Here is a 25,958-nt window from a genome sequence, read left to right as displayed (position 1 = left end):
TAGCAAGTGGGTTGCGACATAGTGAAGTAATTCTGGTTAAATTAGGGGGTGCATGTGTAAATGTGACACGATCCATATTACCGAAACAAAGAGAGGATTGATAGACAGAATGGGACGTTTTGGTTAGTCGACCGACTCTTTTTCATTGTGAGTATAACTGTCGGCTCTAATTCCACTTCCCCACAATGTGGGAGCCAACAGACAGAAGTAAAACAAAGTGCAGAAGTGAAGAGACAGGCAAGAAGAGAGAGAGAGAGATATTTCAGTCTTCCAGGAGTCTGGCATTTGCGGGAATCTGCATTATGTTGCTACAAAAATCACTCAAAACTCCATTTTGACAGATGGGAATATGATTGCGCTGCTGAGCAGCTGGCTTTCAAACGTGTTCCCAACAATGGCTGACAGTCTTGTCTTTCCGAGAGAAACGGGTGTTTTCTTGTAATTTGTGCCGTTGTGGCATCCTTGATTCTAACATTCTCTCTTCTCCCCTTTCTTCCTTCCCTTCATACTTCCTACTCTCAGAGAATGAGTTGCAGCTACCTGCTTTGCACCATCCTCCTCTTTGTGGCTGTGTTGCTGGCTGTAACCGTCACAGGAACCATCCTTTTTATGAATCACTATCAGGCGCCGCCAATGTCTGATGGCCTACCCCACATCTCCACCAATCAGGATGAAGCCAATGCCCTGGTCACCGTGGAGAGAGGCGACGGTTCACGCATCAACATCTTCATCGACCCCAACTGTCCCGACTACAACAGTAACTTTTTGCGCCTGGAGGGTGTGCAGACATCACTGCTGCACTCTTTGACCGACCACGACTCCGACCTTAAGTCGGTCAAAGGTCAGGATCGGGCTCTTCTTGTGAGTCTGGCTGAGGAGGTGGCCAAGCTCTCAGCCCATGCAGGACAACTGAAGATGGACTATGAATCATTACGCAGAGGGCAGAGTAACCTGGGACAAGACCTTAACACCCTGCAGACGGAGCAAGGACGCCTCATACAGGTGAGACATCAACACAAGACACAACATTAATGTAAGGTCATGTCCCAGCCTCCCTAGCCGTTGTATTCTCACCCAGGACAACCTAGACGTTGGTAATTACATTTCAGATGTGCTTTCTGTGTTTGAGAGTTGCTGATTCGTCCTAAAATCAATCACGCAAGTAATTGCATTGTACTTTCATTATCATGAAAATGCAATTGCCGTACAGGAGGTAAAATTGAGTCTGCAGGACTGGAGACAATTTCTTCCAGTTGTAAAAGACTTTAAACCTACATGGTGCTTGATTGGTTGAAGTGGTGGAAGTACTTTCGGCAGAAATGGGGTTTAATAAAATCCACTACAAATAAAAGTCTGGTCTTAAAAATTTTACTCGTACTGGCAGCAAAATGTATTTCAGGTGTGAAAAGTAGAAGAAACATTTTATCGGTGGTAAAATTAATCCATTCTGAAATATTCATTCATAATGTTGGCTTGTCAAAACTGTAACCATAAATCTATATAATTTTACAATACATTTTATTTGATAAACTAAACCTATTTTACATACAAAACCTCAATATTGGGGTCATCACACAAATATAAAATAGTATTTTCCTCTGGAAAAAGTTGGAGAATAGAAGTAAAACGTTTGGACACTCAAGTAAGACTTGTAAAGTAATGCCAGCCCTTGAGTCAAAACACTTGGTCGTCACTACTGCTTGATTACTAGCTATTAAGGCTGAACTGTAGCCTGGGAACGTAAGAAAAGAATGTATTCCACTTGTAACCAATATACTGACGGAATTTTCCTCACTGCCAAGATTTAAAAACGTCACATCCTGCGCAGTGGCCAACTTGAACATACTAGTTTCTTCGGTAGAGACTAATTCATGTTTGGGTTGAAGTGTAAATAGTGCTCATGTTCGAACTCGGTCCAGTCAAAGATCAGTTTGCACGGGAAGAAATGTATATCATGATTCCAGAGATGATACAACTTGAGCATTAATTCAGTCAGCTAACACACTGTCAAATTCTACAGTGGATGAAAACTAATTAGACCCCTTTAGTTTCACGCTGTCCACATTGATTTATTGACAGTGCGATTTCTAAATGTGCATGGAGAATCTTCCCGCTACATGCTCGTTTAATTTTGGCCCATCAGGCTCTGTTTCTCCATTTTGCAGTAAATAGATTTCATAGCTGCCAGACATACATCTCAAACAGCTGAATGCATCCCACTCCTGTCAATCCTTCTTTAAAGCCAGACGTTTTGAGCTCGGGGGTCAACATTGTTTAGAGAGCGCAGAAAAAACTATGGATCGGTTCGCTCTGTCTCCACAGGCAAAGACGCCATGGGCGCTGATTGGTGGCTCAATGGAGGCAAATAGAGGCCTTTACTGTTGTTAATGTGGTGTTAGTGGCATAGTGCAGTGGGCACTGAGTGGAGGTGGTGCCAGCAGGCCAGACACTCAACGTGATTGATTTCCTCTTTAGAGGCAAGGCATGTGGCGCGCACATCCGCTGTTTCAGCCCGACACCATGGTGTGACTGTGATCTATGGGCCACCTGTGGCCAGAACTTCTGATTTATAAGACACAGAGCTGACTGTGCCAGTGTTAGTAATGGCTCAGTGTGCCCCTTGAAGAACAGTTCGCCCGGCCAAATAAGAAAGAAACCCTTCAAAATGTCCCTGAGGAAATAAGCCATAGAGTCTGATTGCAGTGGTTTTAGAACCCGGCGCTTTTTGATTCCTCACAAACTGACATTTTCATTTTTCACAGTGACTGCTTGCAGTCTCAACTATAAAAGGTACAACCAAAGCATGCATATTTGCATTTAAATGAGTCACAACATCCGAAATACTTCCAGTCTAACAACTTCTTATGACGGGGAGGTGGTGGCCTCTCTCGCGGCCCTTGGGTTGCCATCTCCTTCTACCGTTTCGCATGGAAGTTCAGACTTTTGTCACTACTTTTGAAAGTTGTTATAATGTCTGCAACTGTGTAAAAAGCTCACAAACTAGGTTGAGCTTGGACTTTTTTGCACCTGTACTCAAATATCCCTTCAGCGTAAAAATATACGTGGGCCAGGTTCCCAGAGGAGAAGTCCAACTGACAGAACCACAGTTCACATATTCAATTGATGTGACATTTTCCACCATGTCTGACTACAAGATGACGGCAAGGAGATAAAGGCTGTGAGGAAGAGCGTGACTTACTGATTTCCCTAAACCATAAGTCACAGTTTAAAGTGAATTCTACGCCAGTGGAATATTAATGTTGTGGACAAGAGACACCCACAATCCTAGCGAAGAATTAAGGGGTGAAACCTGACCGCTGCAGAAAACCATTTTACATTGTGGTCAACATAAAGTCCTCTGGGGACGACAAGTCAAACCCACTCAGGGGTTGTTGCAGCATTTCAGCGAAGGATGGGATACAAGAAGACCAAATAATGCTAAAAGTTGCATAAAAATAGGGGATTTAATCAGGCAAAATGAGAGCTTTTAAGATCCTGCCTGAACATTAAATTGTTTTAACAGAATTGTGGAATAATGGAAACACATGTAGTCTTTTCTTTTGGAGGTGGGGGGAGAGGGTAAGCTGGAACTGCTATCTTCTAATTACAGAAAATGTAATAACAATCAACAGCGAACAATATCCTTTAGAAACAGCGTGTATTTGTCTCCTTTTGTTTCATGTAATGATATTGTGAAAACCAAACATGTCGTGTCAAATTGCACAATGGTTTACATGTGAAAAATGTGGAGGCAAACTGTGAGATAAATTAAATATGGTACATATTGACGAGGGACCGTTGGAATGTGGCTAATCTGGCTGGTACACAGGGCCATCCCACCATCTTTAATTACACACACCCACAAAAGGTTCTGTCCATCATCTGGGTAATCTTTTATTCATAGTTCATTTGCTTTAGAGGCCTCCCACACTCAGAGGATCTATGCCTGTTTAACGGAGTCAAATATTTTTTTCATCCAGGATCAGATCTTTAATTAGCTCTTTGCATTTTAAATTGTGCATTTGTCAAACACAAAGTAAAAAACAAGCCCTGTTCAGTTTTGGATTTTCGGCACCAGATGAACAAGACTGAAGGAAAACAATTTGCCACCTACGTATGTTTGAGGAGGAGGTGAAATTAGATGAAGATGTGCTTCTGGATCACAGCTGTCAGAAGATGATAAAACATGAAGAAGTCTCTAAAAGGAGAGGATGTAAGCAGAGAGGTGTCTGGGAGCTGCTCCGCTGCAAAGCGCTACAAGTTATTAAAGGATGAGGTTAACAGCCAGCTTAACTGGACCCTCTGGAGAACCATCGACTTCATGAATATGTTTCTTTTTTACTCAGCCACTGGCTGTTTAACCTCTGGGATCAGTTGTCTTGTATGGAGAAGCAACTAATAATGAATCTGTTCCTCTGTTAAAAGATTAGGCCCTTGGTCTATGATGTGACATATGTTTGTGCGACACTCAAACTTCAACATATCCCCTAAAACTGTCTTTTCCTCATGAAACATCTGACAAAAATTAATTCAACGTTGTTTAATACACAAAAGATTTGATCGATGAGAAAAAGCATTGACTTTTGACTTTTGCTTAAATTCAAAAGAGAAGTCTTTCTGAGGCAGACAGACAAAATAAATGTATAAGGAAACACCAAAACTTCACTAAAGCATTCATCTATATGTGGTGGCTGGCTAATCATGGCTGATTACAGCAGTTAAGACTCCTAAGCTTTTTTCTCACCATTTGAGAACACACACACACACACACACACACACACACACACACACACACACACACACACACACACACACGCACTAATGCAAGAATACTCAGAACAAAAAAAGAGTAAAATCTTCCACTTTGGTGAAGGTTAAAAAACATTCAGTCTAGATTCAATTGAAATTTCAACACTGAAGACTAAACCAGAATTTCCTTGATGGTTCACGGATAATAAATAAATAATTTCACTCCATTCATCACAGTAAATGTCTGAAACAACACACTCACACAACAGAAAACCAAGCTTTGTTTGTTTTATGCTGCCAATGTTTTCCGATGTCGTATTTTTAGCCGTCTTTGTACTTGTGGGTATGCACATACACAGTTGGAGGTAAAATTGTTCAAATTATTCCATGTTGTTTATCAGGTTTATTGATAAAATATACAATTTAACAGCTGAAAACACCAAATCGCTCAAAGACAGTGTAAACAGATCTTTGCAAGAGATTTAAATGTTGTTCACACTTAATACAAAATACAACTTTATTGCTGCAGTCTCAGAAGTCTTCAATTCCCTCCAAGACCCACATTCTGGATGTGCATGACACTCCTCGGACCCAAAACATGAAGAGGTTGATTATATTGGTCCTTGTAGCGGGGTCATTGCGTCAGTGTTACAATGGAGAGAGAATTAAGGAGAGAGAATTAAGCTGACGCTGAAAAGGACCCCTTCCACAATAAGGAAGCATGGTGGGGGCACAGTGATGCTTGGGACTACTTTACTTCACTGAAAACGTGTAGCCTGTGAAGGACTAGATGGATTTCATAAAGGATCAGGAAAGCCTGGAAGAAAACCGCTCTGTCCGTGAGGAAGACGAAACTTGGACGTCATTGAACGACGATCCCAAACTGACCTCAAAATCTACCCAGACTTGGTTTCAGAAGATGCCCTGGATTATTCTAGAGTCCTTTGTGATTCTGTGTGCGTACATAAAAGGGAAAAGGGGTGAGTAGCGTGTATGGTCTATGTATGTTACATATCAGGCCTAACATCTGCCTGCACACCGCCTCCAGCCAACCAGGGCGAAGCATTAAAGAACGACCTTTCAACAATGAAGAGCACACAAAAGGCTGCAGGTAAGGAGGCGACCACGGCAGATAGGTTACCCCGCTCTCTGCTGGTCCGAGAACACTCATTCATCACCAGTCTTCCCACAGGGTCTTTCACAGCATTCGCCGGGGTGCATTGTGGGACGGGGTATCATGCAGTTTCTGCGACACAGGGCATGCGTTGCTGTTGTATGTTTGCAAAGGTCCCTGAAGGACTGCATTATAGCATCGGTAATATTTTGCATGTTTCAGCCCATTAACTGCAAATTGAGTCAAAGATATATTACCATTTTACAAAGAATACCAAACATTTAAAGATGAACTAACCCTCTTTTTGAAACAGCCCTCGGGTTTTAATTTAATGCAGAGGAGTTTTGTTTTTTAGGTGAAAATTCTTTGTTGAAAGTTGGTCGGTCATGGTGAGACCAGTGTGATAACCGTCCTTGCTACCTAGTTTGTGTTCCAGCTCTGGGAAAAGAACTGTACCCACAGGCTATTAGCATGGAAGTAAATCTAGAAGATGTACGTCACTGAAACATAGAAGTAAATCAAGAAGACAACAGTCAGGTCACTCCCTCCCACAGGAGGTTACTGCTCAAAATCAGAACAGATTCTTGGTTTGCTCAGGTGTCCCTTGAAAACATGATGGTATTCTAGTTCTATATTCTAGTCCTGTTGCTGTTACCATTATCAACCAGTGCTAAATTTGACCTCATTTACAAGAAAGAACAAGAGAATGTGAAAATAACACAAACTGCATGTAAAAAATATAGGTTCATTGTGCAGGACATCATCTGGAGGCCTGAATGAACACTACCCATTGATATCCTAAAGATATGGCACACCTTTGCATGTTTTTTTTATAATCATCTTAAAGTGAATGTGGGTTTTCTTCTCTTTCGCTGTTTGTGTCGCAGCTGCTGTCAGACAGCCAGATCAACATGGTGAAGGTGGTGAACTCCGTGAGCGACGCTCTCAACGCTATGCAGAAGGAGAACGTGGGCCTGAAGGCGCGCGTCAAGGCCGACCTGCAGAGGGCGCCGGTCAGAGGCGCTCGTCTCAAGGGGTGTTCAAACGGTGAGAGACATGAAGCGTGGCTTCCACCTGTCTGTATACTGTATGTTTGAAATGATTGGAGTCTTTCTTTGTAGATGTTTTTGTCAGATAGTCTGCTTGTATTTGTATGTATAATTCATTCTGTCTCCCCATATGTTTGACCTTCAGTTGCCGTTTCCTGCTAAGATCCAACCCTCTGTTTGCCGTCTCCCATCAGTCTATAAAATTATATTCCGTTGTGGTATGTCTTTCATCCATCTTCCAACATATTAATTCAAACCACCCTCACCTGGTGATATCAGTAGTCTCCCTAGACTCCACCTGATCCACCTTATCCAACAGCTATGGAGGACATGTGAATTTTTTTTTCTCCTATATGTCCACCGAGCTGTATTTCCGAAGCAGAAAAAACCCCAAGGCAGAATTCCATCGGAAGGCTTTTACCCAGACACACAATAACACATGGCATTCAAACCCATGGCCACGAGATCCATAGGCTGCTGCAGAGTACACATAGTGAAGGCTGCTCATGAACAAAGCATGAAAATAACGGACATGCAGCACATGTGTGGGTGTTTAATCAATCATGAGCTATGAGGTACAGTCAGTCCTTCATCCAAGCTCTGTTGACTAGTTTTTGCATCATCATGCTATTGATGATCAAGACGACATGTCAGATCAACTTTGAACATACAGGTCAAAGTTCGTGTCTGTTTAAGGGAGATGTTTCTTATGTAGTTATCTGATTATCTATTTTCCCTTTTTTTTAATGAAAGATCAATTTGCAGTTAGAAAATGAGCTCCATGATTCCAGAATAATGACATAACCACTTCGTGATCTCAAGATTGCATTAAAAATCTGCAAGTATCGATTCTTGGTTTCAACTAAAATGAGTCTTTAACCTGAATAAAGTATTAGGAAGTCAGCCGAAATAACAGCTAACCCTAACCCTAACCCTAACTTAACTTCCATCAGACAACTGCGAGTCACTAAATTATAAATTGAATGATAGACAGATTATCATAAATCTCAGCAACAGGCTTATCTGAAGCAAGAATCAGTACAGTGTTGTAATTCACAGAGCTTTACCGTGGTTCTTTGTCTCCTGCCTCTGCAGTGATTGTAGCAGCAAAGACAGAAACAACAGTCCTCCATTGTGAAGGTGGCCAGTTAATAGACAATTACTCAATCTCTGGGCACAGCACGTATTAACAACCATCTGTCAAAGATGATGGAATGAAATGAAAGAGATGAGGTTATGGGTTTAAAATAGGGGTTTAGGGTGTAATTTATTCCAGTAGTTTGTGTAGATTTATGCAAATTTTAGAGGCTGTACAAGTTTGAAAAACATGATCAAAATTGTAATAAAGAAGTCTTAAAGGTTTTGATGTTATTTCTTCATGCAATAGTTTATATGAGTAGTTAATTGACAAAAATTCAATGACGCAGCAGAGGCAGCATCTGCTGGGAGGTTTGCGTCAAAGCTGTTCAGGTTGTAGGACTGTGACTGCTCTTCTGGTTCTGTCCTCATTATTTCATACTGAGCCTCCTGGAAACAGGTGTCCGGTTCAGTCAGCTGTCTGTCCGCCATTACAGCTCATTATTTAGATATTTCCAGAATGAGCCGCTCAAAATTATGTAAAAAAAAAAAAAAAATAGCCCAGTGTGTTTAAAATCCATGGAGCATCTGTGAGCTTTATTTGAAGTTAAAAATAAAACAAAAATGCACATAAATCATTCAAATAGAAAAACTTTTTTCCCCCCATTTTGGGCAAGTACTAAAATATGCAAATGTTGATCACATGATGCAGAATCATTACCTTGTAAGGAAGGGTTTTTTTTTTTTAAACTGTTTTTGAAACCAAAATCCCACTTTAAAGGAGTTCTCAGTTTTAGTCATTGTGGTAACTGTGTCCATTTTTTTCTTCACTCTTTTAAAACTCTTAAAATAGCGACATCTCCGCTTACTCAGAGCGGAAATACCTTCCCTAGCCTGTCATTATTCTTTTGAACGCTGCACATGTAATGAATTAGGAACACCTTAACATCGATTCAGCTATAATTTAGCCATGCTCTCCTCTTTGTGACTTAATACGCAGCTTTCAGAGGTAAGAATTACCTAATTAAATAAAGGTGCCTTTATTGCACTCAGGTTTTTAGGGGCTTCTCATGCTGTTTTATTTATAATTGATCTGCAGTTGAATTTTTGGCGTCGGTTTAATGTCAGTTTTTAGAGTGCATGACATTAACCCATGCAAAGAATAAACAACTTGTAAATGTCAAGAGTAGAGCTGTAGAACATTCACACAGAATGATGGACAGCTTTCTGTTTGCACGTAGCAGCCGTCTCTTTTTGATGTATGACAAAAGAACGTAGAGCATGCAGCACAAGGCTAAGCTGAGGGTTACATGCATATGTATCATGTGTGGTACTAAACCGTCCCTTACTGCCCTTCTTGCCCTCGAGGGTCAGATCTGAGGAGGGAAAGCAGAACAGAAGCACAAAAACTACACTCATCAGTAGTTTTCACTGTGAATGCCATGTTAATTCAGAATACTTTATCTCTACCAACATTGGCTGCTTGTCTTTTAAAAAGGGGAAGGTCACTAGCAGCCTACATCGTAAAATTTATCAACTTACTTATACATAAATTCTGCTCTCTGTTCTTTTTCACCATGCTAGCTGGCACCCTGACCTAGCCAACAGCATGAACGATTGAACGAACTAACAAAACACTAAAATAATAATAATGTAATAAAACTTGAACAAGGAAATGTTGAACTCCTTTCTGATTTCCAATGTAAGAAAAGATCGATAGAAATACAAATACAGTGATCCCTGGTTACTCACGTATTAAGGCGTTCAAAGATCACTCGTGAAAAATAAAATTCTGCAATATGGCAACAAAATATTTATTATATTATTTACGGCAATTTAAACATTTATGAACCCTCCCCATACTGATATTAAATCACCTTATATCTGTACTACCTTTCCACACTCTTATCGACTGTTTAAAACTCTTGTGTTTCACTGAAGTGCACCTTTCGACTTTAAAGATTAAAGACACTTTATGAGGTTTACCTTGCAGTCTTACAAAAATTGCTTCTGATCTGTACACATTTTGTCAATCTGCTGTTGGTGTATAATTGGGTGCATAAGAAAAACTATGACTCATTGAGTGTCAAATTTGATCTCTTAATTGTTCATATCGTGGTAAAACAAACAGTAAAGAAACATGTTTCCACACCAGCACAGTTTCAGTGTCTGCACAGCTGTGTGTTTCAACACGGGACGACTCATGAATATCTTTGACTGCCTGTCTGTCCCATCGCGCCTCTGAATATTTAAAGAGTGCTGTTTGCTTTGGATTCCCATGAGAACATGTTAGATTCTCAAAGTCGTGTGGATCCAAACCTGACATCAGTGAAAGCGTTCTGACAGGGGCTGGGTCTCCGAGTCGAATGAAGCTGCTGCAGAGGGCCCGACTCTGCTGAACCGGTGCACATTGGCTCTACAGCTGATTTGCAAGTTAAAGTCCAACTCTGCTGTCAGCGCTGAGCTTGCTTGACATAGATTCTTTATAATCTTTTTCCTGCCATGTGAATGATTTGATTTGATAACAACAGAGGAACCCAGACCAAAAGCAGAATGTTCTCGGATGTGCATGCATGGGAACAACTGGTGCACCAGATGAGTGGTCTCAGCCAGAGAAGTGACAGCATTTGGTGCATTTGAATGCGTTTGCAAACTAATGTTCAGTGCCTGCAACGTCAGGACGACTTACTTTGAAGGTTTTACTAAGACCCTGTCGCACAAACAATATTTTTATAGGGTACAGTCATCAAGAAGTCCTCCCACCTTCAATATAAGTACCAGAATATGTACAGACACAACAAAACTAAATAACCATCACTAGAAAGTAGTCGTCTTTTACAGAGAAGTCGGACAATGTGTTTGTCGACAAATGTCTCACAAATCAAAAACACCTCCAAGAAGAGGCCGCACAAAAGAGGAGCTAAAACAACACTGAGAATTTGTGATAACATAAACAATGAGAATAACATGGAAAATAATAATTAAAACCAGTTAAGAATATACACAGGACATATTAAACCCAGCAGACGATGTTTAAGAAGCCAAAGCTAAACTCGAGGCACAATGAGTTTTGTGTATCCTGCTAAATAATAGCAAATTGAATGCTAATAGAGCAAATTGATCACAAAGTCTGGATTGACACAAAGTCTCCATTGTTGTTAGAAACATATTAGCGAGTCACCAGGTGACACAAGGTGATCCCAGCTGACATGATGCACCACTTCCATGAGAGTTTTTTTTTTTAAATCAGGTTTGATTCCTGCTGCTGAGTGATGATTCCGTGGCAGCTCAGCGATGCACCAGGTTGCACCATTTCCTCTTTCATGAGGCATGTTTGACAAAAGAATCTGTGTCTTTTTTTTTTTTTTTTACACATTATTTTAATATAATAAATTTCCGCACGAACACAAAATCGTGTCCTCAGTTGATCAGCACCAACTGGCAATCAAAGCAAGACGAGCAGAAGAGAAAGGAAAAGACGGTTTGGATCAGGCAATCATTTGCAAACCGCTTGATGTCCGATACGGATGAGGAAGAAAGAAGTATTGGTAGAACCTACTGGGATGGGAAAATCGTGGCGTCGACATCTGAAGGTAAACTGATTGATCTCACTCCAGTTGGTAAATTAAATCCGCACAATGTGACGGCAATCTCAAGAAAAAGGAACCTGGTTATTTCAAGAAGGCATCCATCTCTCCCTGTGAGATGAGAGGAATAAGTAGCATCCGTTTCTCACTAGAATTACCTTCCAAAAAAGGGATTTTTTTTTAACCCATTCACGGCGTTGCTTCCTCTGACTGGGGGACAAGTGTTTTTTGACAGGCCCACCAGTCCCGTCTATTTCGTTTGTATATTTAGATGTGATCTCATGGGCAGAAGTGAGTTAACGACAGCCCTTATTACCGCCACCGAGGAGGTTAGGATTTCGCCTGTGATGGTTTGGGAATCTGGGGACGACAAAGGAACCCCACAGGGAGCAGATCCTTCAATGGCAATTAATGACAACACTGACAATGAAACCAGTGGAAGTCATTTAACAATTGCTTTTTTCTCGAGCCATGATAGAAAGGTTTGTCACATCATTGCCATCACATAGCCTAGCATGCAGCAAATGACAAATTTTAGGCATGAGACTGCATTTGTTAGTGCTGCCGCCTCACAACACGGCGGACCCGGGTTCAAGTGCCGCTCTGTGAGGAGTTTGCATGCTCTTCCCGTGTCTCCGTGGGTTCTCTCCGGGTTCTCCGGCTTCCTCCCACCTTCAAAAGCCTGCGCTTCAGGTTGATTGGCTGTTCCAAATTGCCCGTAGGAATGACTGTGTGTGTGCATGGTTGTCTGTCTTTGTGTGTGGCTCCGCTGTGCACTGGCGTTGTGCCCGGAGTGTCTCCCGCCTATCTCGACGCCCTATGCCGCCGAGATAGGCTCCGGCTCCACGTTACCCGCTGCGGCGGATACAGCGGTGGTAATCTGAAGATGACTGACTGCATTTTGCTTGATGCACTGGAATAATAAAGCTAGTTTAACACATGAAAGCACATTTATATTTCCATCCCGTTTCAAAGCGGTGATGTATTGTGATTGTCAGTGTTTGTGTGTTCGTCCATCCGACCGTTAGTTAGTCCACCAAGTATCTTCGCAACCATTCAGATAGAAAGATGAAACAAAAAGCACATTACTCAGGCAGCAAAGGGGATGAAAATGAGATGATGACCTGAGAAAACTAGTTCAAGGTCAAATTCAACTTTTGTACACTTAGGAACCAGATAAGATAGAAAGACGAGGGAGAAGGCCAGTGTGAGTGAGACCGTAGATCAAAGCTACTGTTTTGATCTATGAAAAGTGCTAGCTTTGACCTATGCAAGTAGGTCAGGGTAAAATCAAAGCACTAGCTTTGATCAATGCAAGGTCATGCTATAATTTTCAATTCATGGGTGTCGTGGGATGTTGCAGTCTGTGACTGCATTGGTTCTTGTTAAGCAATGCATTTAATTACAGTTAATGACTTGCATATTCAAGACATAAGAATACAGTCTAAGATTTTGTGCGACACCATTTTTCCAAAACTTGATAAGTCATTTATTTTTACAGTGTAACATTCAGAGTCAATCATGGCGTTTCCACATATGTGACATTTCTGCTGCCTCGTTCCTCCGACTGTGCTGCTTTGCTGTCTCATCACACCATTAAATTACTTGAACTGCATATTAGTTAGATGTGAAATGACATTTTATGAAAGCTAGCTGATGGGGGACTTTTCCACACAGAAAATATTTAAAAAGAACGCTGTGAAATATTCAGTAAAGGAATTTTAAATCTGTGTGCAAATAAAGAAAAAAAGCCACGCCAGGCTTAAGTGGACCTGGAGGACCCAACTCATGGTGGGAGGTCTTTGGAAGAGTACGTTCCTCTGCTGTAAGGGATCATTAAACTGAAAATCTTTGCAAGCTGTTGTTGTAGTGGACCAGATCCTTAAGTAATGATGATGGGCTTTTTTTTTTTTTTAATGCCCCGTGAAACTCAGACAGTTTCGGTTTCCTGTAATGAAAAGAAAAAGTGAAAAATTCGACCATTTCTGTGTGATGATGATGAAAGTTGGAGCTTAGCAGCCAAGGCTTACACCAAGAAATGGGAAAGCTTAAGGAAGATCAAACATTGCATATCATGTAGGGACTGTGAAAAATCTTGAATGGCCTTTTCAAGAACTCTGCTGGCTGTTTTAAATTCAGGGGTTTTGACCTGATGGAGGCTGGCATGAATAATCTATGATATTGTCCTCATCAAAGACTTCTTCCCCTGCTTCTGCGGGAGTAGATTTTGTATCCCTCGTCTAAAATGGGTTTCGCAGTCTCAGACAAGGGCGCTGCTGTTCTGCTCTGCTGCAGCCTGTCTCCTCTTCTGCTTCCCCTCAATTGTCTCTCTGCATGACTGTTGCATATTCTCTCCACTTTCTCTTCTCCTGTGTTGTATCGCTCCAATGTATATGTCTCATCCCTCAGGCATACTTCCCCACGCCTTGTTTTCTCTTTTTCCTACAGATTGTATTTTCTCAAACGGATCTCTCTCTTTCTCTTTCTGTCTTTCTCTCTTCGTGCCACAGCTCTGATTCTTCTGTGCGAATCATGTCTGCATCTGTACTCCACCTTTCTTGTTTTGACCCACTTGCATTTCAGGATTTTTTAAAGTTTTTATCTTCTCTACACTCGGCTTCGGTTTCCCTGCCATCGACCATCACTTTGTCATTCGTTTCATCAGTTGTATTCGTCATGTCTTCACTTTCTCATTGATCTTCCTGTCCTCTCCTAAAGCCATTATTCAGGACCAGAGTTGACAAAGTGTGCCTCTCTCATGATTGGGTGTTGACATGGGGTCTTCTTTTCTTACATCCTTCCCTATAGGCTCCCGTCCCCGTGACTGTGGCGATCTGTACGCCAGTGGTCAGCGAGAAGACGGCATCTACTCTGTGTTTCCGGTTCACCACCCGGCAGGCTTCCAGGTGTACTGCGACATGACCACAGACGGAGGAGGATGGACGGTGAGTCAGAGGAAGATGAGTGAATCTTACACTTAATGTGTGACCTTCTCAAAAACAGAACGCTCAGCAGTGACGATCTTCAAAATGAAGATGAAGGGAAACTGCAGAGACCCGAAGGTCTTCTCTCTTTATGTGCTTTCACAAATCTGCTTTTATTTATGCCAAATAACCAGAAATCCCTTTTTCTAAAGTCTCACATCCAAAACATGAGGTTCAGTTCCAGTTTCAATCACCTGCTGTGATCATAGTGACACCACCTGGAATCTCATGTATCGGTGTGAAAAGATCCGATCAATGTTTTATCACAGAGGCAAAACGAGATCTTAAGCACACATTTCACATAGATTCCTTTGAAGTTTGCCATTTTTACACTTGATTTAAAGAAGAACTGTTGCGGTTAATCAAGCATGTCAACAGGTTGGTGCTGAAGGACGTGAAAATAGATGTGAGACTGATATATTTGCGTTTTAGTAAATCCAGATTTTTTGTCATTATATATTATTTTTGAAACGGACCCTAAAAACAGCAAAGGGGGGGGGGGTGTCTTTAAATATCTCTAAGTGTGTCTTCTTTTCCTTGATCAAACATCTGTCAGTTGTCTGGCCTTACTAAAGTAAACAGTTGTTTAAAGGAGACTATGCAGTGAGAGCCTGGGGATGCTAGACGGCGAGGTGAGCAAACATTGACACAGAGCTGTTTGAAGTTATATTTGGAAGTCAGGATTCAATGTATTTTACCCTGAGTGCACAAACATATCATCATCCAAGCACTGAGAGTCATTTATGTCCCTTTGTTCCCGCTCTGGCCAGTGCATATTCCAGTGTAATTACATACAATACAACAAGCACCAAACTTCAGCTCAAATTACCGTTATATAAGACAGGCGGTGTGTTTATGCATTCTAGACCGGGTGAGGTAGGCAAGGTCGTAGCTGCCTATCATCAAATAAAACGAGACTGTCACAGTGACAGAGTGCTTAGTGCAGCGTAATGGGATAGACCTGCATACTAGTCTGTCAGTGTGTAAATGTGTGCGTGTGTGTGTGTGTGTGTGTGTGTGTGTGTGTGTGTGTGTGTGTGTGTGTGTGTGTGTGTGTGTGTGTGTGTGTGTGTGTGTGTGTGTGTGTGTGTGCGTGTGTGTGTGTGTTGTGCATGAATTACTAAATTTCCCTCTCTTTACCACTAATGTTAAGTAATACTTATTGTCCTATAAAAGGATTTGCACAGCAGTTCAGATTGGAGCGATAAAGCGCCACTTACTTATCCTGCCAGGTGTGTTGAGCTGATTGTGCTAACGTTTGAGCCTCATTAAGAGATCAGTACGGCGCCATCCGTGAGGACAGGTAGAGAGAGGGGACGAGCTGAGTGGCTTACCGCCTGCCTGACGGCGAGACTTAAATAAGGAATGAGCCATATGCTGCCACCTCATTATCATACTTTGACACACGGTGCGGCGCCGCTGCAGAGGCTGCTGCAGACGGGCTGAGATGAGCGGGTTACTTACAAGAGGGAGGGAACGGAGGAAAGAGGAGGAGAGAATGTGACTCAGAGGAGATGAAGAAGAGAGGCCCCGATGACATGAGAGTCTGTTGTGGGGAGAAAATGAGACATGAAGATTAAAAACGCACAGCAGGGGGGATCACAGATTCATTTCTTACCTAACTCTGGAATCTATTCGTATGAAGATGAAATCTTGTGTTTTGTTTGAACTGAAGGGAACAGTTGGCCTTTAGGGAGTGTCTGGGTTAAAGCAAGTGTTTAAAGTGATGCTAATGTTGTGGCATTGATCAGTGATGACCTCTATTTGGAAAATTTTTTAGCAGCTCTTTATCTTCTGCGCAAATTTATTTTTAATATTGTTTATGGTCATAATGCCCGACACATTTACTTTTCAATAGAGAAAATATCAAAAAATATTCATGACCTCTGACCTCTGAGGTCATTAAAAAAAAACCAAAGAAACCTTTTGACAGAAAACTGCTCACTGAATAATAAAAAGTAATTAGCTTTTTTTCACTCAATCATCATACTAGACATTACTGAATCTACTTTTATTTATTAAAGTATGTGATGGATGGACGGATTTCAACTGGTTCTTCCAGGGGGAGAAAGACGGTGCGGAGAAAAAATGAATGAGTACTAAGGTACACTGCGAAGAGTTTAGCACGCTAGCACAGTAATACACATTAGAAACATCCTGTACTCCATAAATATTCATAGATCCTAAATAAATGCAGCTTTGCTTTAGCTTTATGTGAAGAGACCAGACTTAAAAATGAGCAAGTGTCTTCAGTTTTGAAAGTCGGACGTATTTGCTGTAGGTAGCTGCCCGTTATATCGACGTGGCACCAATGAATACCAGCAGTGGTAAATGTATGCAGATTGATTTTTAAGCTTCCAGTCATCTTGTCAGTGATCAGAGTTTGGGAAGTGATATTTTTACACAGCTGTGTATCTTCAGTTTGAAGTGAAGTAGAGGGAGAAGCTTTAATCATTACAGCTAAGTGTAGTAATATCCTGTCAATCAAAGCATCGCCATCAACAAACTCCTTCCTGACAGAAATCCATCATGTCTCTACCCAGGTGGTTTTTCCTCGCTGCTTTACCTGGTGTGGTTTGACGAGTAAAATAACTATTGAGAAATGACAATATGTTGTGTTCATTGTTGCCTAATATTAGAAAACATAATGACTCTTGTCCTGCTAGTCTTGATGTTAACATAAGTCAGGATGTCACAGAGAGGTCTGAACCTGGGCAGGATGTGTGTGTCTGTTGTGTACTGGACATGTTGTCCTGATGCTGTATAACAGTAATGTGGAACACAGGATTCTAGTAGTGGCATTAAAATTCATTTTTCATGACCATGGAAAGTTATCTACAAATAAACCAGTGTCGAGTTTAATGTTGAGCTTAAAGCTGATGAAGTGAATGGAATGGAAGACTAAGGGAAGAGTAGGAAAAGGAAAGATGACAAGGAGTCTAGAGAGGATGAGAAAACAACAAGAAAAAGAAGGGAAGAAAAGGGGAAAGAAAAGTAGGAAAAGCTTTATCCGACTTTCTTTTTCCATCTCATCATTTGTGTCTGAGCACAGAGGGTGAAGACATGATGGCTGGAAATAGAAATATTTGGATGGATGGAAATAGAAATATTTGGATGGATGGAAATAGAAATATTCGTCGCTGATGGGCGTCAGGTCCCGTCAGAACACAAGTGAAAACTTCACAAATCCTGCAGAACCAGGAGTGTATGTACTATCCCAAACAGACACATATAATCAAACCCATGCATGTGCTCACAGTCATACTAAAATATGTATACACACAAGCCCTCACTCAGATAAAGTAATCTTCTGGGTGTGCAGTCTTCCTGTTTGAGCAGAGAGATTTCAAATGGCATTTAAACACAGGCTCACCGCACACTGTAATCTCCATTATTACTATTTTATTTGTTAAAAGGAAGGGACTAAAAATGACCGCAGCATGAATGATTAATAATAGTGGATATATCAGAGGGCAGTGTGGTACTGCATTATCAAATGGTGCTTTTATCAGAAGTACTGCAATCACTCTCAAATATTCAGTGCAGCCATGAAGTGAAATGTAAAAGTTTTAGATTGAATGTACGATTGTTGGCGTGTTGCATCGCTCTCTGAGAGTCTGGGAGAGCCTTTTTGGTATTTCAGAGTGTACTGTATGGCTCTTCAGTATCTCAGAGCTCACAGGCTCTTCAATATTTCATCTGTTAGTTTATTGGTTTGGAAAAAAGAAGAGAAAAGAAAAAGAAAATTCAAACTGGATGTATTTTTTTTCTTCTTCCCTTAAATGGTTTTAAACTTGAAACTTCAGAGTGCAATCTAACTTTTGTTCTGTGATTGCTGTCCGAATACGGACATTGAGTGTTCTCTGCTTTGTGTTTGTGTGCATGATTTATGTTTGTTTTCATGAAAAAACATGTGGACAATGTTTGTGCCTCATTAACTGGCACAAGGAGAGGAAGAGCTGTCGCCCAGCAGCTTCATCACAGGAAGTGTTAGATCTGTCCTGAAGGATATTAGTACCACTGAACATGTACAGCTGCGTGAAAGGCTGCATTGAAAACTGCCATCTTGTGTTATTGCTGCTGTCAGCCCTTCATATGATGCATTAATTGTCATTTTATAGAACTGATATATTGCTTTGTCCAATTCTCTAAATTCAAATGCATAAGAAATGTGATGATTTTCTACACCTGATTTCTTTACATCGCCATTGAAGCAGCGCAGCCCCATGGATGGCGATCATTTTTAGTTTGTCCACCATTCTGGTCTCGATCCAACCATTTGCTTGTTGAATTTCTATTAAGGTTCTGTACTAGATAAACTAGTTACTTGTTACCACAGGAAGTCAAGTCGGTTTTATTTATAAAGCACCAAATTACAACAAAAGTAATCTTAATGCACTTTGAGTCTTGAGCGACCCTTTATTCTGCAGAGACTCGATTAGTGAGAATATGGAGATGGTGGGGAGGAAGAACTGCCTAAAACAGGAAGAAAACTGGAGCAGGTCCAAGACAACCGCCCTCAGCATTGACCGGGTGGGATGTGAGAGATGAAGAGAGAGTGATTATAATATAAGAACCAACACAATTTCTAGTATTTCCAATAAATTTTAATCAGTGAAATGTTTCACCATTCGTCAGTGACCACCTTTCCTTTTCCTCTGATGACACCATACAGTTTACATTTGTGGTCAAGAGGGCATATTCATGCCCTCTATTTGATGCATTCGAGTAATACCAGGGATCCCTGTCTTTGCCTCTTGCACTGGTGTTTAATTACGCCTACCTGTCTCATACTACCGCTCACTGCTTTCCTCTGGGCTCTCCTCTCTGTTGGGCTAATTATAAAATGTTATCATGCAAACATTCACATTTAAGGAGAAGAAAAGGTTAACACATCACCTCTATGCACAACGTTAATTGCACCTCTAAACATCAGTCCGTTAATGTTGGCAATGTGTACTCGTTAGTCAATAGCAGAGAACCCCAACTTTCCATTTTGTTTCCCCTGAATTTAAAAGAATCCACATTCGTCTTCACAAAACATCTCTGCACACATGAGAATGTAAAAAAACATCCCAAATACACAAATATAAAAGTAGGCCAGGACGTAAAGCAAAGAAAAAAATCTGTCACTTTTGTATCAAACTGCTGAAAGTTTATTTGCAAACTCATAATTAGAGCTAGGCGCGCTGACAAAGAACTTTTATCTGTGCTAACCAAATACAAACCATCTGCTAACCCACCATTGTTGTTGTTTCAGGTGTATTCTCATTACGCAGGACTGTAATGGACATGCAGAAATTATGCCGATGACATTTTTGTTTTCCAAGCGCTCCACTTCCATGTCCACGGACATTTTTGAGAAATCTGCACTTCAAAAGATGTTGTAAAAACTGCATGTTTTACTGGCCCAATATGCTGTTTGAAGGAGTGAAAACAGGCAAAAAGGCTCATATCACAAAAATATACATAAAGGAGTGTCTTTTTGACGGCACTGGGATTTAAATAAATGTTTAAAAATCCTCACCAGAAATCTATCAGCATTAACCTGCTTTCTTTTAATACCTTAACCCGATAAGAAAACCCAGATTTCTTGTTTATATGTTTCAAAGCCAGCCATAATCTCTTTACTGCGCCCAAGTACATAAATGCAGAAATTGTATTTGCATGTGTGCAAGATGCAAAAAGAGTGTTTGTGAAAGACTATGTGTGTCCTTCTGTTCTCGTTTGCCACTGCGTTCGGAGCACATCTGTCTTTCTGATAGGATTATAAAACATTTGCTAGCAGATGTTTGAAGTCCTCTTTGAAGACGGCACTTCGACAGACTGCTGTGGATTTATGAGCGCTTTCACCAGACAGTGTTGAATTTGTCACCATATATCATCAATATTATGAACAATCCAATCAAACTGTTACCATCTTCCGTTCCATTTTGATCTATTCTTTAATCTATGTAAGGACTTGTGGGAGGTGATTATTGATTTTTTTTTCCTTCCTTGATTTCCGTATTTCCTCATGTTGGCTCTAAATCTGTCTCTGCCTCACAGCTCATGTATTAATTATTCTCCGAAGATGTTTCTATTACATTTGGTTTGTAAGTACAGAGCAGCAGCACAAAGTGACATCTGCTGCCAAAGCACCAAACCTATAAACCTAGTGTGAGCACAGTCAGTACATGCCAGGAGCTAACAAGCTATTGGCACATTTCCTGTTTTCCACTCAGTCACATGGCAGATTGTAAATCTCCCTCAATCAGCTTTGTGGTTGTGTTGATTCCTCGCGTGTGTTTTTTGGTCCATCAGTCAGAGTGTCCGTCTGTACACCCGTGGGCTCGCTCTGGGTGACAGGAATCCTGTGGAGGAGCTTAAGACAGTTTGTTCGGTAGCCTTAGATTACAGGATCTTAACTCGATCGTGACAATGCATTACGCTGTTGGGAAGTGCTGGGTGAGATTATTAAGTTAAGTAAAGTCAGTTTTATTGAAATCACAGCAGTAAAGTTCTCAAAGCGCTCTCCAAGAAGAGCAGGTCTAGACCCAACTTCCTCCTGTGAAAAGCAGCATGGAGACGGAGGGGAGGAAAAAGACGTAACCCTAATCCTTTTAACAGACAGGCAGCTGAAGCAGATCCATGAATCAAGGTGGGCAACACTCTGCTTTGATGGCTGGAAGTGTGTGTGTGTGTGTGTGAGAGAGAGAGAGAGAGAGAGAGAGAGAGAGAGAGAGAGAGAGAGAGAGAGAGAGGGAGAGAGAGAGAGAGAGAGAGAGAGAGAGAGAGAGAGAAAGAGAGAGACGGGGGAGGGGGTGCTGGGAATAAATGGGGCAAAGAGGGAGTGAAGAACAGGAACACAGAACCAACAGCTGCAGAACCAACCAACAAAACAGCTGTTCTAACAATAGGAAGACCACAGTTTGTAGTATTTATGATAATTAGTGCAATAACAAGATTCATCGTAATCAGGATGATTAAAGTGACAATGGGAATACCCATATTATTTTATCATTATATTATATTACAATGATAGTAATGGCAATGATGAGGAGGAGGAGGAGGAGGAGGAGGAGGAGAAGAATGCTTAAAATAAACAATGATGGTACTATGATATGTATATAATAATAATAATAATAATGACAGTATTGATAATGATGACAATGATAAAGATAATAATGATAATAATGTCAGTCTGTGTATTTTCTCGCTAACACGATTCTGTTACTTAATCCAACTTAAATGTTTGTCGATTGAACCCATTTACCCCTGACTAAAACATTTACCGTCTGCATTGTCGTGGGTGTTTACTGCAAGAGCTTTTATTTACATATGCATTTGCATAATGGGCTTTTTTTTTTTTTTTTTTTTTGCCTGATTCTTTTCTGCATAAATAAACTTTATTTTTCTTGCCTTTTTTGTTTAACAAGTCCTGGAACACAGTTCTAACTCACTTCTTCCTTTGAAGAGCCGTCACAGAGAACCCTTGACTAGCAAGGAAGACTTTCAACTGTCAATGCTTAGTTTAAGGCTCCTTGCTGATGCAGCTGCTCTGACAAACCGTGTCAGAGCAAGCGTTCTCCACCGCTGAGATATATTCCATCACGCCGTGTCTGCTATCATGCTATACTAAATTATAATGTTTCAGGAAAAGGCGGAGGATAATGGGATGGAAGTAAGAAAACTGAGCAGGATGTTGAAAGTTTTCTGCTTTTAAGCACACTGTGTGCATGTGCGAGCGTACACGTACATGTATTTAGTATTTACTGGTTTTGCTACTGCTTCTACTTCATCGTATCGTGATCCACCATAATTAAGGGATTCCTCACAGCTTTTCTTTATGATACAGAAAATATTCTATTGAAATGGGGAAGGTAATTCTGGAGCGGAGATTGGGGTTGTTGGGCTTTCTGGAGCATGTAGAACAGCACTTCTGAAGAATTAATTACCTAAGGGCTGCAAGGCAAAAAGATAAAGTAAAAATAGTGCAATAAAGACTTATGGAGAGTGTGAGCGCTACAGAAGGAGGGGAAGCATCCTACAATTGTCTTTATTTTCTCCTAAACAGATGTTAAACACTAAGAAATATTTTGCAGAGCAATTTTGTTTCTGTTGCTCCGTGTGTTTTCATTTTCTTTTATTCTTCTTTTGTTTTAGCAAGGTGTAGCTGCATATATTTTTTCTGCTAAACTTATAGATTTAAATGTCACATATATGAAAAATATGATTAGGAGGAAGAAAGTCCTGAAATTGATTTTCGGCAGTCCACAAGAAAGGAAAAGAACTATCTTTTGTTGGACTCACAGCCACACAATTGCTGCAGGTGGAGGTGACCAAGCACCGGTGCGGTCAAGACAGTATTGGATTGGACTATTTTTAACCAAAAAGATCCATTAAAATGTGTCCGAATCTTCCCCCGGCTGTACTGAGTTGAAATAATAATGCATTACAACATCAATATCACATGAAGCAGGCAAGCAATTTTTCCCCCCCCAAACAACATTTCGTGCCAGATGAATGCGACAGCGCCGAGTTCCATTAGCTGTTATTGTGTTTGCTGCCAGCACACACTGGCCAAGGCCACCATCGATTTTGTAGGTCAGTTTTCGGATGCTTCTGCCCTTCCCGTGGTGAAACACCAGGACTAAGCCAGAACCTTTCACAAGATGGTTGCCGTGTCATGACCGCAGTTGTAGGAGTTACGGCTAAAACTTCACCGGCACACTATTAGAACAAGGTTGACCTTGATGGAACCACTCCATGTTGGGAGCTGCCTCCCTGGCTGGATGTTTTGTTTGAGGACTTGTCTTTACGTTTCTTTCTTTGGGGTCCTGTGTGTGTTTTTGGGATGAGGAGAGATTAATCTAATGGACCGGTCCCAATAAAACACGCTGAATTGAGCCTTAGCATAAACAATGCCTACACACACATTCAGGCAAATACACTTTGAACCAGATGGATGACTTTTATTCCTTCAGCAACAATGAAAATATATTTTTTTCCGACAGCTCTGAAAGTGTTTGTGCCCTTTTCCTCTCAATGCGTTGGTCACCACTCTTGGAAGGAAGTTCTTTACGAGTGACCATAATGTGAGAGTCGGTGTGTTTAATACACTCGGCTTATCTGCCTCCAGGCTGCATGTTTCTGCATGCTCTTCAACTTGTGTTATCAGTAATAAAACAGCTTAGTGGCGGCAGAACTTCTTCTCGCAAACTTTAGCATTAACACACGTGCCGAAGAGGACCCGCATGTGCAGCAAAGACACACAAAGGCACACAAATGAAAGCAATCGTGCACGTGCGGATACGTAAAACACGCATTGATTGCGTGGGTTTCGATGTCAATCCAGGTGAACTGGATCTTTGTGATGTCATTGTCACCCACGTCACATGGAAACTCTTCTACTTCCCCCCCATCTCACAACCGCTGCCTCTACCTCCAGAAACATGAAAGGGAATTCTACTGTATGTGAGCTCCAAGTCTCTCGGGTAACAGAAACACACACACACACACACACACACACACAAGCACACGCAGGCACATACCAAGTAAGAGAAAGAGAGGGTGAGAGAGAGCCCTGAAGGGTCAACATGCAATTAAACCTCAGAGAGACTCTCCAATCTTACAAGGGTGCCAGACGTGGACAAAGGCAGGGCCAGCCAGACAAGCGTGTTAACCTTGATCCAGACCGAATGGCTTGCTGGTTAACCCGCCACTACGGAGTACTGTTTCATGTGACTGCTGATCGGTTTTTCACCACCCCGGTGACTCACAGTAGCGAGTACTGCTGGGTACACCGGTTTCTAGCTCAGTAAACTTGGAGCTCAGCAAAGAATAAACTGTCTGGAATTAAAATGGTGTCGGTGAAACAATTCTAACATCAGAGCGTGCTGCTCTCCTTTCTCGACTCATCCTGTCTCATCTTTGTCAGCAGCGTCTCATCTTTCTCCAGTATGTGTTCAGCGTTAGCGGAATGAGCGCCAGGGGAGACAGGGGAAACAAAAAAACAAAAAAACAATTCATGATGGATGAAAAGGGAAACCTTACTTTTAACATAGCGGTATCAATTGGCCGTCTTTATCTCAGCTGTTTGACTATGGGGGTTGAGGAGGGGTAAGAGGGAGGGAGGGGGAAGGAAGATAAGGAGGCTGGAAGGTAATTATTTCAGGGAGAATTTAGCGTTGATGTGTTTTTTTTTTCTTCAAGCTGCCGCAAAATCAGTGGCAGACGTGCTTTTCCTCCAGAGAGGTGGTTTATTCTGGAATCACCAGTTATCTCAGTTTCTCAGAGGAGATTGCCGCTGACCGGGACAGGATGCTTAAATCAGAGGTCTAATAACTTTATAAACATGTTACTGCTGATTGTGACTCATTTAATATTTAATATTGCTTAAATGCTGTTTCATGGAAAAGTGTCCTATGAGTGGCTGGACAGACAAGGCTATAGAAATATGTTGGTGCCAATATACTGAGAGAATTTAAATTAAATGGGGGTTTTTTGCCCTAATGAAAAGTCATATTTTCTTAAACTGTTAATTGCCACATTTTCCACATTTGTCTGTGTTTTTTTTTTTTTATGATTACATAATGGAAGAAAAAAATCTTTTTTTTTTCCTGTTTTTTTCTATCTGCATTTTTGTAGATTTTACACATTGACTTTTCGGGCTGGATAGCTGAATCTGTCCATTAGAGAACAACTGGATTGCTTCATTGATTGTTTTATTATTTATGTGTAATTTAAATTTAAATTGACCAATGAGGAAACAATCCCCGGCCAATCAGATTTATAGATCTTATTACAGCAACGCCTGGCGCTCATTGGCTCAGCATCACAATGGCATTCCTCACCCCTCATTGACAAGACTTTTGACTACAGAACCAAGCAGAGGTGGAGTTATTGCCATCTGAGTCAATAACATGTGACCAATGGCAACAGCAACTCCTTTGTTATCGCCACACAAATACACGACTTACAGGATGAACACGTGACATTAACTGAATTATGGTTTTGTTGAAACCACAACAGCTCTGTCTGCAGAATCACACTCGGAATTTAAAATCAAGCTCCAGGCCTGTGTAAGGAGGATGGGTAAAAGTATTCACAGTATAAAGTCTGTGTATGAATATTACATCTGGTAGAGGGGTAAATCATCACTCATCTTAATAACAGTCACTCAAATTGTCATTTTAATTAGTTTCACCTCAGATTCCCATTTAATATAAGAAACCAGAATCTGCAGAACTGTCATATTGTATAATGTAAGTATCTTTTATCATGCCAGGTAACTGGGGCAGCAGTCTGATGGTCTAACTCACCATGACTGGGACCAAACCTGTAAGAATTCTGTGCAGCAAATCGGGTGATGAGGGGACTTCAATCTGATAACAGACCTTCTGTTTGAAGATTATCA

The 25,958-nt window shown here is 41.1% G+C and overlaps 1 protein-coding gene across 2 annotated transcripts in view; it reads left to right on the top strand.

The window, feature by feature from the left end:
• fibcd1b (fibrinogen C domain containing 1b) overlaps positions 1-25,958 on the top strand; it is an 87,455-nt gene that overhangs the window by 29,085 nt on the left and 32,412 nt on the right. For both annotated transcript variants that reach the window (XM_068335717.1, XM_068335716.1), the window contains 3 exons: positions 523-1,002; positions 6,751-6,910; positions 14,385-14,521. In XM_068335717.1, the coding sequence (XP_068191818.1) occupies positions 523-1,002; positions 6,751-6,910; positions 14,385-14,521 (777 nt within the window). The remainder of the gene's footprint in view (positions 1-522; positions 1,003-6,750; positions 6,911-14,384; positions 14,522-25,958) is intronic.

Source organism: Antennarius striatus, chromosome 15 (assembly GCF_040054535.1).
Source record: "Antennarius striatus isolate MH-2024 chromosome 15, ASM4005453v1, whole genome shotgun sequence".
Taxonomy (NCBI): Eukaryota; Metazoa; Chordata; class Actinopteri; order Lophiiformes; family Antennariidae; genus Antennarius; species Antennarius striatus.
This window is presented reverse-complemented; position numbering and strand designations above follow the sequence as displayed.